Genomic DNA, 13,063 nt, shown 5'->3' with positions numbered 1-13,063 from the left:
CAGTCAAAGTAAAAGAAAATTGAAATCTTAACTACTTTTTGCCAATCAGCCAAAAGAAGGGTATGTTATACAGAGTTCTCTAGAGAAATAAAACCAGGACCCTTAGAATTTTATGTATATTTATATAGGTAGATAAGCTAAGAAATAAACAACTAATTAATCTACACAGCAATACAAATGGCTCCATGCAACTCACTTCCAATAGACAGTTAGTGCACTGGCAGTCCTTTCAGTCTTGAGGGCCACCGGGTGCAAGTCAAGGAAGCACACAGCTGAGTCCCATGTAGAACAATTCAGACTGTCCAGCCACAGGCAGCAAATAGCAAGGCAGGTCACCAACAGTCAGCCAGATGACAGGGTCTGACAGTCTCCAGCCCAAACAAGGTGTACTCCAGTAGTGTGGCGAAGCAGGTCTTGAAGGAACCTCAAACTACAGTGACACATTCCACAGGTTAGGTGTCCCTCAGGTAGTGTAGCTTGCAAATTGAGGCAGAGAACCAGCTAAGGCAGCCACACACTGGTCCGATCATCACATAGCAAGAGACAAGAAAGGCGAGACTTGCAAAACCATTTATCTCTCTGCCCTTCAATTACTCCCACACGTTCATTTGCCAGGTTGGCACAATAAACCTACCTATCACAAAGGGCATGCTATTATGATACTTCACATATTGTGCTCTTTTGTCAGTATATCCTGTGAGCTTAGTGTGGGTTTATGTGAGGATCCAGGTCGTTTTGACAGGAGCAGTCCATAATAATTACATGACAGTAGCTTTACGTCTCAGAGTGGGAAAAGTTTTGTGAATACCTATATTCTATGTTTACCTTTCACTCTCGCCCTATTTCCCTTTTCAATAGCCTAGTCTATCCATGAAGGTACAAAATACACAAATGTGCAACCATAGAGTGACTGAAAAGTAAGGGAGTAACATAGAAGCACTACAGAAAATGTCATAATTTCCCCCAAATAATGACCTGTTTCAGTAGGTAATATGCCAGCTCTTCATCCAAGAGAATACCATGAATTCAGGGCTTTGGGTTGCTACTTTGTTGGTTCATATCAGTAGCTCTCCAATGGCTAATGAAGAGTTACAAGGAAAAATTTAAATTCTGCAGTGTTTCCCAGTTGCTATCTTGCTTTCACCCTGTACTTCATGTTCTGATAAATATTCTAGGTGGTCCTGTGCAAGGAGGTGAATTTCTCCCTCCTTCCAGTGGAAGAGGGGATATAAATCTCGAGGCTTATGTTTCTGATCATTTGTCTGATTTATGTGATCTGACTGTTCTCTTCCTGAACCGTAAAAAGAGAGAGGAATAAGCTTTCACTTGGTCACAGACAAACTGTCCGGAGATAAGCTCATTGTGCTAGAAGAATGCAGTCGTTGGGATAGCATGTCATTAGTGAGGAAGTGAGTGTAGTGAGTGAAGGGATGAGGTTGCTAGCTAAACCCTGATGGTGATCCTTAATAGAACAAGACCCCTGTGTCTAGTCGCCATGTGAAGTCCCAGTTTCCCAGAACTGTCCTCTTCTCCCTTTTCACATATTGCAGTGAATGGTACCTTGCTGAACCAGATAGATGGGATGTTTTTGGACACCGTGACAGTTGAACAGGTGGCCATGGACTTCTAGGGAGAATAGGCATTGCTGGATCTTTATTAGAGGAAACTTCTGTAGACATGTGATGAAGGAAACTTTTAGAAACCTGGCCTCAGTAGGCATGAGTATTTTCATTGAAAAGACAATGTCATACTCATTGATGCTACTCTATATATGGATTGAGTAAGGGGAATACCTGGTTAAATGAACTGGTGTAGCAATCTCTTCTCAGGAGCATGCAGGTCATGCTTCCCCCATGAATATAAAGCTGTTTGTATCATACTAGTGACATCGAGTGTCACTATGAGTCTACTGTAAAGTTTCCTTACATGTTATAAATGTGAGTGTTGACTTTTGGTGCAGAGAGAATATGTGTATTGTGCCATACAAGTGCTCTGTTTTTTACAAGGTGACCATGATTCTTTTAGAAATAGATTCACACCCACCTAAAACCCACAGACCTAGAGGAACAGAGCATTGACGCGGTGTCAGGGAAGTGTTGGTTATCTTTTCAGATTTTCCCTGTGATGTGCCTTTCTCCAAGAGCAGCTTGTCAGATTCACATTTTCGCCATCATGACACAGTGTGGTGGGGACCTTAGTTAGCCTAGCTTGTCTAGGACAAAACTATAGACACTGACATATGCATATGGAAGAGACCAGACCAAAACCAGGGATGTACATGGTAGACAATGGTGGAGGAGGTGGGGAAAGGAAAACAAAAGGATGAATACAAGGAAGAAAAGGGTATTGGGGTCATGGTGCATTAATCCACCCAAGGGAGGGTATTGTTAATATCTCCACAGGGAAAGTGGGACCAGACTTCAAACCAGTGTCGCAAGGTGTGAATGCAATATCCCGGTGTGGAGGAGGGAACCGGTGGAGAGGTCTGGGAGGCTGGCCCCAGCACCATAAATTAAGTGGATTCCTGCCCCTCCCCCGAGAAGAATTTGTTCCAAAGGACGACATTGACTCTGCAGCTCTGGGAGATGGACATATTTGATCAGTGCACACGGGAGCAGATGAAGGGGCAGGAGGAGAGAGTGGAGCACTGCCTGGCCCACCAGGCCGTGATGATGATGTTCCTGAGTAGAGCAGCCAGTCCACAGAGAGAACAACATGGCTGGCCCCACTATGAGACATGATGCCCCTCAGTGACTAAGGGCAATACAGGGGACAGCACCGGAGACACAGTGTGGGAATTGCACCTGACCTGATCCCAGCACACTGAGGCAAATCACTGGGGGAGTGCAGCGGAACAGCAAGGGAATGGAGTGGCAAGGTCCCCAGGGAATGCTGAAAGTGGACTTTGGGGCCAGCGCGTGGTGCCCCAACAGACTGGACTGGAAAACGCTCCTAAGGGCCAGCAAACGATCCCTGAACTAACTACAAGCTTTTCTCTTGTGAACTGTTTTGTTCTGTTCTTTGTCAGTGGTTTGTTTTTGTTGTTTTGTTGTCTGGTTGTATACTGTTGCTTTGTTTTCCTCTGCCTAGTTTTCGTGCATGTTAGTGACTCCACAGGTCTGTCTGAATAGGACAGGCTGGATGAACTATCTGGAGGAAAAACAACGGGACCGACAGTTCTGGGGGGACTTGGGGTGGGGGGTAGTGGAGGTAAGGAAGTGGTGTTAACAAACCCAGGGACAAGGGAAAACCATAGGACCCCAAATGGTAGAGAAGGGGGAGTGGCAGGCCTGGTGGGAAATGATCAAGCGTAAGGTTGCTTAGAGAAGAGGTATACTCTAGCCCAGGTGGCGATGAAGCATGGTAGTAGGGCAGGAGGAAAGTCAAGGGAGATGGAGGAAAGAGCTAGGAGTCAAAGGGCATTCATGGAGGTCTAGACAAAGACATGTACATGCAAATATATATAGGAGGATGGGGAAATAGATCTATGTGTCTATATTTATAGGTCAAGTATTAAGGTGGCAGAAGGACTTGGGGCCTCTACTCAAACACTCCCTCAATGCATGAATACCTTCTTTTATTAAATTGGAACTCTATGATGCTCACTCTCCCGACACAACGGCTGGAGCCAAAGTGGGTGAACAAGTAAATGTGGTGAAGAAAGCTGATGGTGCCTGGCTATCAAAAGAGATAGTGACTAGGGTCTTAAAAGGCTTGAAGATAAACAAGCGGCCATCTAGCTCAGAAGCAACAAAGTCCACATGGAAGAACACACCAGCCTGTGTTATCGAGTGGTCCCAAAGGGATCAGTTACCAGGCATCAAAGAACAAAAAAACATATCATTGACTGCACACCTTCATGATAGGATCGCTGAAGACAAATGGGTGCATAAGCAAATGTGGTGAAGAAAGCTGATGGTGCCCGGCTATCAAAAGAGATAGGGTCTGGGGTCTTAAAGGCTTGAAGGTGAACAAGCGGCCACCTAGCTCAGAAGCAAATAAGCCCACATGGAAGAAGCACACCGGCCAGTGCGATCACGAGGTGCCCAATGGACCAGGTATAAGGCATCATGCAAAAAAAAAAAAAAGATATAAGTGTGTGTATGTATGTGTATATATGTGTATATGTATGTGAATATATGTATATATATATATCATATTAAATGAAGGGGGAAGTGCAGAGTGGAGACCCAAGGCCCAAGTGTCGGCCAATGGAGATCCCCTCATAGAGGGGTTTAGGAGAGGAGATGGGTTAATTAGGATGTGAGGTAGTATCGATGAAGAACACAGCTTTCCCCCAGATCCTGGATGCTTCCTCCCCCCAACTACCATGATCCGAATTCTACCTTGCAGGGCTGGATAGGACAGAGGCTGTACACTGGTGCATATGAGGGTTGGAGATACAGGGAATCCAGGGTGGATGATACCTTCAGGACCAAGGGTGTGAGGGGCGATGCTGGGAGAGTGGAGGGTGAGTGGGTTGGAAAGGGGGAACTGATTACAAGGATCCACATGTGACCTCTTCCCTGGGAGAGGGACAGCAGAGAAGGGGGGAAGGGAGACTCCGGATAGGGCAAGATATGACAAAATAACGAGGTATAAATTACCAAGGGCACATGAGGGAGGGGGGAAAGGGGAGGGAGGGGGAAAAAAAAGAGGACCTGATGCAAGGGGCTTAAGTGGAGAGCAAATGCCTTGAGAATGATTGGGGCAGGGAATGTATGGATGTGCTTTATACAATTGATGTATGTATATGTATGGATTGTGGTAAGAGCTGTATGAGTCCCTAATAAAATGTAAAAGAAGAAAAGAAAAAAATGATTAGGGCAAAGACTGTACGGATGTGCTTTATACAATTGATGTATGTATATGTATGACCTGTGAAAAGAATTGTATGAGCCCCAATAATTTGTTAAAATAAAAAGAAAAAAAAAGAAGTAAACTCACCCACCCCCATCATGATCCGAATTCTACTTTGCAGGTCTGACTAGAGAGGATGTACGCTGGTGCAGATAGGAGTGGAGGCACAGGGAATCCAGGGCGGATGATACCTTCAGGACCAGGGGTGTGAGTGGCGATACGTGGAAGGTAGAGGGAGAGTGGTTTGGAAAGAGGGAACCAATTACAAGGATCTACGTGGGACCTCCTCCCTGGGGGACAGACAACAAGAAAGGGGGTGAAGGGACACGTCGGACAGATCAAGATGTGACAAAATAATAATTTATAAATTATCAAGGGCTCATGAGGGAGAGGGAACGGGGAGGGATGGGGAAAAAAGAGGACCTGATGCCAAGGGCTTAAGTGGAGAGTAAATGCTTTGAAAATGATGAGGGCTATGAATGTACAGATGTGCTTTACACAATTGATGTATGTATGGATTGTGATAAGAGTTGTATGAGCCCCTAATAAAACATTTTTTAAAAAGGTAAACTTTATCAAGAGAATATCCAACCCAGACGCCATGGGTCCAATGCTAACTGGAGCATCCATGGCTTGTTGTGTTCCAGTCCCTAAACTTTAGTTTTGCAGTGGGAATCAACCCTTTCTGCTGTCCAGCTCAATACATGTGTATGTATCATATACATATATGTGTCTATATATGTAACTATGTAGTCATTATGTGCACAGAAATTCCTTGTTTTAGTTCACAAATTCATCAGTATATAAGTAGCTTCAACACTACAGAAAAATATAGGACTCTAAATGCATGATTCATCATAAAATGGGTGGAAAGAAATTCCTTGTTTCAGGGTCCTAATCTCAATAATTTTGTACGTCCTTTTCTGTAAGTTAAATGCTGTAATCTTTATCATGCTGTATTTTCTTCAATCATGTTTAAAAGAGTTGTTTTATTCTGAAAGGCAACTCGCTTGCAATTGTGTGCCCGTCTCTTCGGAAAGGGTTTAGAGTACAACTTGATTATTGCAATTTCATTGTCTATCAGTCAGTACACATACATCTTCACTGTTTGAAGGGTGTTCACAGCTGTTAGGGAACCTTCATAGAGCTGGAGTAGATCTTGTGACCTTGCTGTAGGACAGTAACATTTCCCTATTGCACATGTTATATTCACAGCTATGAGAGATAGGCGCAGAATGACAAGACACGTTCAGCACTCCTCTAAGGCAGCTGCTTTTCTAGGGTTTGTTTACAACCTAAGGGAGATCCCTCCCTTCAGACCTGCAGTTAACACCTTCTTTTCTGGTCATCGATTTCTATACTTTCTCTTAAATGAAAACTGGCTCTGACCGAAGTGATGATCTCTAAAGACAAATAGTTCACATACAGATTATTTCAACTTCTAAGGAAGCCCGATAGATGAATTCATAGATCTCAGGGCTTTGCAACATAGTCATACAGATAGAGATGTTTTCTTGGGGAAACTATGAAACTGAGAATTCCAAGACTACAACAGGAAACCCACCCTGACAACCCATCTCTCCCTGCCTCAGAGCCTGGTTCTTGTGCTCACTTGATCATAAACATCCCTGTAGCCCATTCCTGAACGTGAGGTTTGTCCCTGGGTTCACACTGACTTCCCTCACTGTGTCTCACACAGTGCTAGCTGGCCATGTCCCACATTCCAGCTATGGATTTGCAGTTATAGCTCATCCTTGACACCTCTGTAACTGGTCAGTCAGCTCTTCCTGGAGTCTGCATATTCTTAGCACAAGCATCAGGTTATATTGGGCAGTCCACTGCAAGCCTTGCCGTGGAGCCTGACACACCCAGGACGTCAGTGATTACTGAAGAGGAATGCAGAGGGGGCACAGCTCTGAGGCTGCCCCAAGTCTCCCCTAGGCTCCTCCAGAGTCATGAGTATACACTTATTTGATGTTAAATAGTTTCCATGGTCTCTTACTTTCACTCGGCTTCACTTAGGTGTAGTTCGTATCTGCTACCTGTTTAGTGTTTCCTGTGTGTGTCTGTGATCAAAGGTGTTCCCAATGCTGCCCAGTGTTTTCTAAGAACACCCCCCAGAAGCAACCTACCGTCATCAACCTTGGGTCTACTCTAGCTTCATCTGGACTAACCCAAGCATGGCTGTTCCAATAAGCAAGGTACTGGAGAATAAATTATATTGATTTGTTGATCATGCTGACGTAATTTCTGGGTAATCACCATTTAATCTGTCCCTCACCACCCCTTTACTTCCCAGTTTGTGCTTGGAACCCAGGTGAGCCTGGAGACAGATAATTCGAGGTGCTGAAATGGGGGCAGATGTGGGTCTTAGATCAGGCTATGATGTGTGGGAAGTTAATAGAGCATTCTTAGTTATATATTTTGTGCTGCCTGGAAGGTAACAGATCCTGGAACCTGGGCAGAGGGCCTTATCCTAGGCCAGGTACCCTCAGCCAATAGGTATGTATGACAGGCTCAGGGAGGAACTCTGCCTTTTGCCTCTTGAAGCCTCTGGGAATGAGATCAAAGGTACTCAGTCCTGTGCCATTATCCTGATTTTGAAACATCCACTAGTGACTTCTTATTTGTTGATTTGTCTACACCAAGGCCTCACTTTCACTGCAGAGTTTATTGAGATATCCATGTGCCCAGGGAGCCTGGTCAGCATTTCACAGGGAAGGTCAGAGAGGAGTTGGCCTGCTGCTGTTATCCTGAGACAGTCTTTGAGGACTTACTTCTCCATGAGTGAAGAACCCCAGTGTGCTCTGAGGGGGAGTTCCTGTCACTGGACACAGAGGGTGTCCATAGGATTGACACGTTTCAAGTATGGGGGTGAAGATAGAGCCCCACTTGCTGTATGTCCTGTGTGGTTAAGTTATTGGCTCACACCAATCTAAAGGACGCAGGGAGCCAAATAGTTTAAGGCCACCAGCTAACGCTGGTAGAGGGGGTAAACAAAATCTTTCTCTGGACCTTTCCCTAGGTCTGGGCCAGTGTTAGTTTTGAAACATGGATACAGTGGTTTCAATGCATGCACCTTAAATTTTCTCCCCCCTACATCTCTTGTGACATGAGTGTCCACTGGGAGTGAGCAGCAGGAGGGGACAATGGCAGAATAACAAGTAATGAATATGCCTTATTTAACATGGGTTTTGAAACTGAGATTTACAAATTAGTAAATAAATACAACTGAACCCTCCGGTACCTTGCTTACTGGTTAACACATCGCTGCATTTGTGTAAGGGCAGAAAAGGCTGCTTGAGGCCAGGACACAGTAGAGGGGAGATCCACAAGAGACCTGTGATAGCCCTTGGACATACTATTTATCACATATAAACATTTATAAGCCACTTTATTTTGCCAACTACCGTGAATCAGACACAAATGATTTAAAAGTTTGCTGAAATTTGCTTGTGATTCCTGGTTAGTTCCTTACGTGGAGGTAAAATCTGAGAGAGAAGACTGTTCCACATACATAATTAGCAATGTGAGTTTCTTGATGGGTTAGATTTGGGTTCGGTGTAGGGTTGTAAAGTGCTAGAGGCAGAGTCTGTAGGTAAGATTGGATTCTAGATCCTGGGAATAATGTTCCCTGTTCAAAAACGCGAGTCAATGGATAGAAATAGAACAAAAGTGTCATGAGGTAAGAGTCAGGTGTTAGTGGACAGTTTAAAGGGCTTTATGTTTAGGATTGTCCTGCCTAACAGCCTATATTTGGAGTTGAGTTGGGTTTATGTGTTTGTAAGTTTGGCTTGTGAATTTGAGACATTGGATCTTAAAGTTAGGATTCAGATAATAGAATATATTCAAAGCTGTGTTCCTGATTTTAAAAATGGGATTAAATGAATAAGGCTAGTTTTAGAGTGTCTGGTGTTTTATTTTTTTTTCATTGGATGTGGGTATCAATGAATGTTCAGGGTGTGATAGACATTCCGGATGGTAAGGAGCTTTTCCTGTAGTTAGGGGTTCAGTGTTTTAAGAGATTATCAGTGTGTTGTGAGGATGTTCAGCATGCTAAGGTGTAAGGTTTAATGGTTTGGGAGTTTTTGATTAGCACTTATTGGTTAGTGAGCAAAGTACCAAAAGTTATTTTTATGTGTTGAAATATATCTTACTATGTTTTTATATTTATTAGCTGTTGATGGCATATCTTGAATATTTTATGGATATGATCATTAATTTATGATTAGAGGAATTTTAATTTATTTTTGGAAGCCCCTTTTCTTCCTTTAAAAAAATCTCATTGTGATTGCTCTAGTTAGAACATACAGTCATTTTTTAATATCAGTAATGAAATTGGATATCTATGTTTGTCCTTTTTCTGAGGTGGGGTTTTTCTCTTTCCTTTAAATGTGACAGTTTGACTTTTCAAAAAATAAGATTGTATATTAGCATATTAACATATTGAACTATATCTGTTTTGTGTTAGATTTATAGAGTTGTGTTTTTTTAACATGAAAAGCCTTTGATTGGTATGTTTCATGTATCTATTTAGATCATTAATTTTTTGCATTATTTGCTATATCACAGTGCTTATTTTCTTATGTTAAATCAACTCTTGGACAGTTTCCAATTAATCATGGTATATTAATTATTTTAATGTGTTGTCTCACTCAGTTCCCAATATTTTTAAGAACTTTTTCATGTAGATCCATTTTCAATCTTGGTCTACAATTTTCTTAAAGTATTATTATCTGTCCTTGGTATCAGGTTATTACTGGTCTCATAGAAAATGTTAGTAATGTACTCTCACAACCATTGTCATGTCTGCACCAATAACTTGAACTTAAACAAACAGAAAAAGTGAAGTGTTTATTCATACTGTGTGAATCCTTTGTTGTCTAGCTACCAGAACCTTCAACTTTAATCTGTCTTACAGTTAGCCTTGAAGTTTCCCATGGAGTTTCATCTTGATTCAATTGATCATAGACCTTCTTAGCATCTTGCAAGCCATTCAACTCTCACAGATCATTTGCTCTGCTTGGATCCTCTTTTCTTACAGTTGACCACTCAGTGTAGAGTGATAAATGATTTACACGAGTTTTGACAGGCACATCGTCACTCACACCTGAACAACTGTGTGATGCCCTCACACTTGAGTCTGTTTGGGAAATACTGAGCCATAAGACATGCTGTGTGGATCTTAGAGAATTTCATTCAGCTTACCTCCAGGAGAATGGTGTAAATCAATGACACAGGAATTCCTCAGTGATTTTTGTCATCACTTTGTTCTGTCATTACTATTATTGTTTAAATCATTTTATTGGGGGCTCTTACAACTCATCACAATCCATACGTCCATCCATGTGTCAAGCACATTTGTACATTTGTTGCCATCATCATTCTCAAAACATTTGCTCTCTACTCGAACCCCTGGTATCAGCTCCTCATTCCCCCCACCCCATGAACCCTTGATAATGTATAAATTATTGTTATTTGGTCATGTCTTTCACTGTCTGACGTCTGCCTTCACCCACTTTTCTGTTGTCTGTTCCCAGAGAGGGGGTTACATGTAGATCCTTGTAATTGATTCTCCCTCTCTCCCTCCTTCCCTCCACCCTCCCCGTATCATCACTCTCACCAATGGTCCTGAAGGATTCATCTGTCCTAGATTCCCTGTGTTTCTAGTTTCCATCTGTACCACTGTACATCCTCTGGTCTAGGCGGATTTGTAAGGTAGAATTGGGATGATCATAGTGGAGGAGAGGAAGCATTGAAGAACTAGAGGAAAATTATATGTTTCATTGTTGATACACTGTACTCTGACTGGCTCATCTCCTCCCTGTGACCCTTCTGTAAGGGGATGTCCAGGTGCCTACAGATGCACTTTGGGTCTCCACTGTCCACCTTGCCCTCATTCACAATGAGGTGAATTTTTTGTTCTTTGATGCCCGGCCCATCAACACCTTGTGATCTCAAGGCTGCTGTGCTTCTTCCATGGGGGTTTTGTTGCTTCTCAGGTAGATAGCCTCCTGTTTATCTTCAACCCTTTAAGACCCCAGACACTATATATTTTGATAGCGAGGCACCCTCATCTTTCTTTACCACATTTCCTTATGCACCCATTTTGTCTTCAGCGATCATGTCGGGAAGGTGAGCATCATGGAATGCCAGTTTTATAGAAAAAAGTGTTCTTGCATTGAGGGAGTTATTGAGTGGAGGCCCAATGTCCATCTGCTACCCTAATACTAAACCTCTAAATAAATGCATGTAGGTCTATTTCTCAATCATCATCATATAATTATATTTACATATATACATTCTTGTATTTAGACCTCTATAAATGCCCTTTGCCTCCCAGTTCTTGCCTCTATTTCCTTTTATTTTACTCTTGTCCCACTATCATGCTAAGTCTTCATTTGAGTTTCAGTAATTCCTCTAGGTTACATTGCCCTTGATCAAGCCCTACCAGGCCTCTTACACCCTCCTCACCATGGATATGTGTTTACTATTAAGCCCTGGTGTTGACATGTGTTAAGAGTTGGACTGCTAACCTCATAGTCAGAAGTACAAACCCCCTAACTGTCTGTCATGGCTTTAGAGTCTCTGAAACTCTGTAGAGCCATTCTCCTGTGTCCCATTGCCTGCTTATCCATCTAACTCTACTTGTTGATGAGCTTTAAAGTGTCTCTAAAGTGATTGTACAATTTATATTTCCTCTAGAAAATAATCATCAGTTTATAATAGCTCTTTATACAACCCACTTTAAATGTTCCAGATGCTTTAATTAATATAATCATCTTGAAGGTTCATTAATTTTTTATTCTCCTTCAGAGTCACACAGTAAAGAATTGATAATTTTGTGTGTTGTGAGGTAGGGATCCAGCTTTTTTGTTTCTTCTTTTTGACATGTATATTTGATTGCGCAATCTATTTACTTAAAGTCATATTTTACTCACATGTCTGAAAAGTATGAATTTTAGATTTTATTGCTCATTCTGCACACGTGTTTTCTGTCACTCAATAAGGAACAGTTAACAGTATTGGGGACTTTGTGTAAGAAGAGGAACAGAACTGTAACAGCATCTGGACCTACGGGTTATGTATTACTCACATTGTATTCTCCCATCAGCCTGCATGCAGATTTTGAATCACCCGCAGCTGAAATGAAGGAGGAAGTCGTGCCTGGATTGGGTGTTACTATTTCTGGGATGTCCTCATGAGTGATTGAAGTTTGTGAACATCATTCGCGCTGATCGAGATAAGACAAACATAGAGCTTCCCAGTTGCCGGCTGTGTCCTAAAGACCAAAGAAAATGACCAAGACTCAGGTGATCCTTTTCTGTATTTCCTCCTGGAAGTGTAGTAACCTGAATTATACTGATTCGGTTCCTTGGAAAAGTAGAAATGTGAAATAGTAGAAGTTAGAGATAAACTTTGACTCTGACTTCACCATTGGATTTGAGAAGATTAGGAATATATTCGTCATAGGATTAAAACTAAGGGAATCACATTGACTATAATACGCCACTAAGGATTTTTTGGATGTCTTTATCTTTCAACTCATATTCATTGTTCTTTTTTTTTTCTTTCATTTTATTGGGTTCTCATACAACTCTTATCTCAATCCATTCATTCATAAAATCACATTTGTACATTTGTTGCTATCATCATTCTCAAAACATTTGCTTTATACTTGAGCCCTTAGCATCAGTTCCTCATCCCCCCACCCCATGAACCCTTGATAGTTTATAAATTATTGTTATTTTGTCATGTCTTATACTGTCCGACATCTGCCGTCACCCTCTTTTCTGTTGTCCATCCCCAGGGAGGGAGTTACATGTAGATCCTTGTAATCTGTTTCCCCTTGCTCCCTCCTTTCCTCCACCTTCCCGGTATCACCACTCTCAGCACTGGTCCTGAAGAGTTCATCTGTCCTGGATTCCCTGTTTCTAGTTTCCATCTGTACCAGTGTACATTCTCTGGTCCAGGCGGATTTGTAAGGTAGAATTGGGATCATGATAGGGAGGGCAGAAAGCATTGAAGAACTAGAGAAAAGTTGCATGTTTCATCATTGCTACATTGTACCCTGACTGGCTCGTCTCCTCACGACCCTTCCGTAAGGGGATGTCCAGTTCCCTACAGATGGACTTTGGGTCCCCACACCGTACCCCTCCCCCCCATATTCACAATGATATGATTTTTTGTTCTTTGATGCTTG

At 42.3% G+C, this 13,063-nt stretch overlaps 1 protein-coding gene across 3 annotated transcripts in view; it reads left to right on the top strand.

Moving 5' to 3' along the window:
- The window catches only part of LOC142436072 (uncharacterized), a 31,686-nt gene that overhangs the window by 5,978 nt on the left and 12,645 nt on the right, over positions 1–13,063 (top strand). For 2 of the 3 annotated variants that reach the window (XM_075539996.1, XM_075539997.1), the window contains one exon: positions 11,975–12,173. The exons of the other annotated variant lie outside the window; for it this stretch is intronic. In XM_075539996.1, the coding sequence (XP_075396111.1) occupies positions 12,159–12,173 (15 nt within the window). In that variant the 5' untranslated portion in view covers positions 11,975–12,158. The remainder of the gene's footprint in view (positions 1–11,974; positions 12,174–13,063) is intronic. 3 annotated transcript variants of the gene reach the window in all.

The sequence above is a fragment of the Tenrec ecaudatus genome, unplaced genomic scaffold (assembly GCF_050624435.1).
Source record: "Tenrec ecaudatus isolate mTenEca1 unplaced genomic scaffold, mTenEca1.hap1 Scaffold_1451, whole genome shotgun sequence".
Classification (NCBI taxonomy): Eukaryota; Metazoa; Chordata; class Mammalia; order Afrosoricida; family Tenrecidae; genus Tenrec; species Tenrec ecaudatus.
The sequence above is the reverse complement of the archived record's forward strand: the minus strand, read 5'-3'. Positions and strand labels throughout refer to the sequence as shown.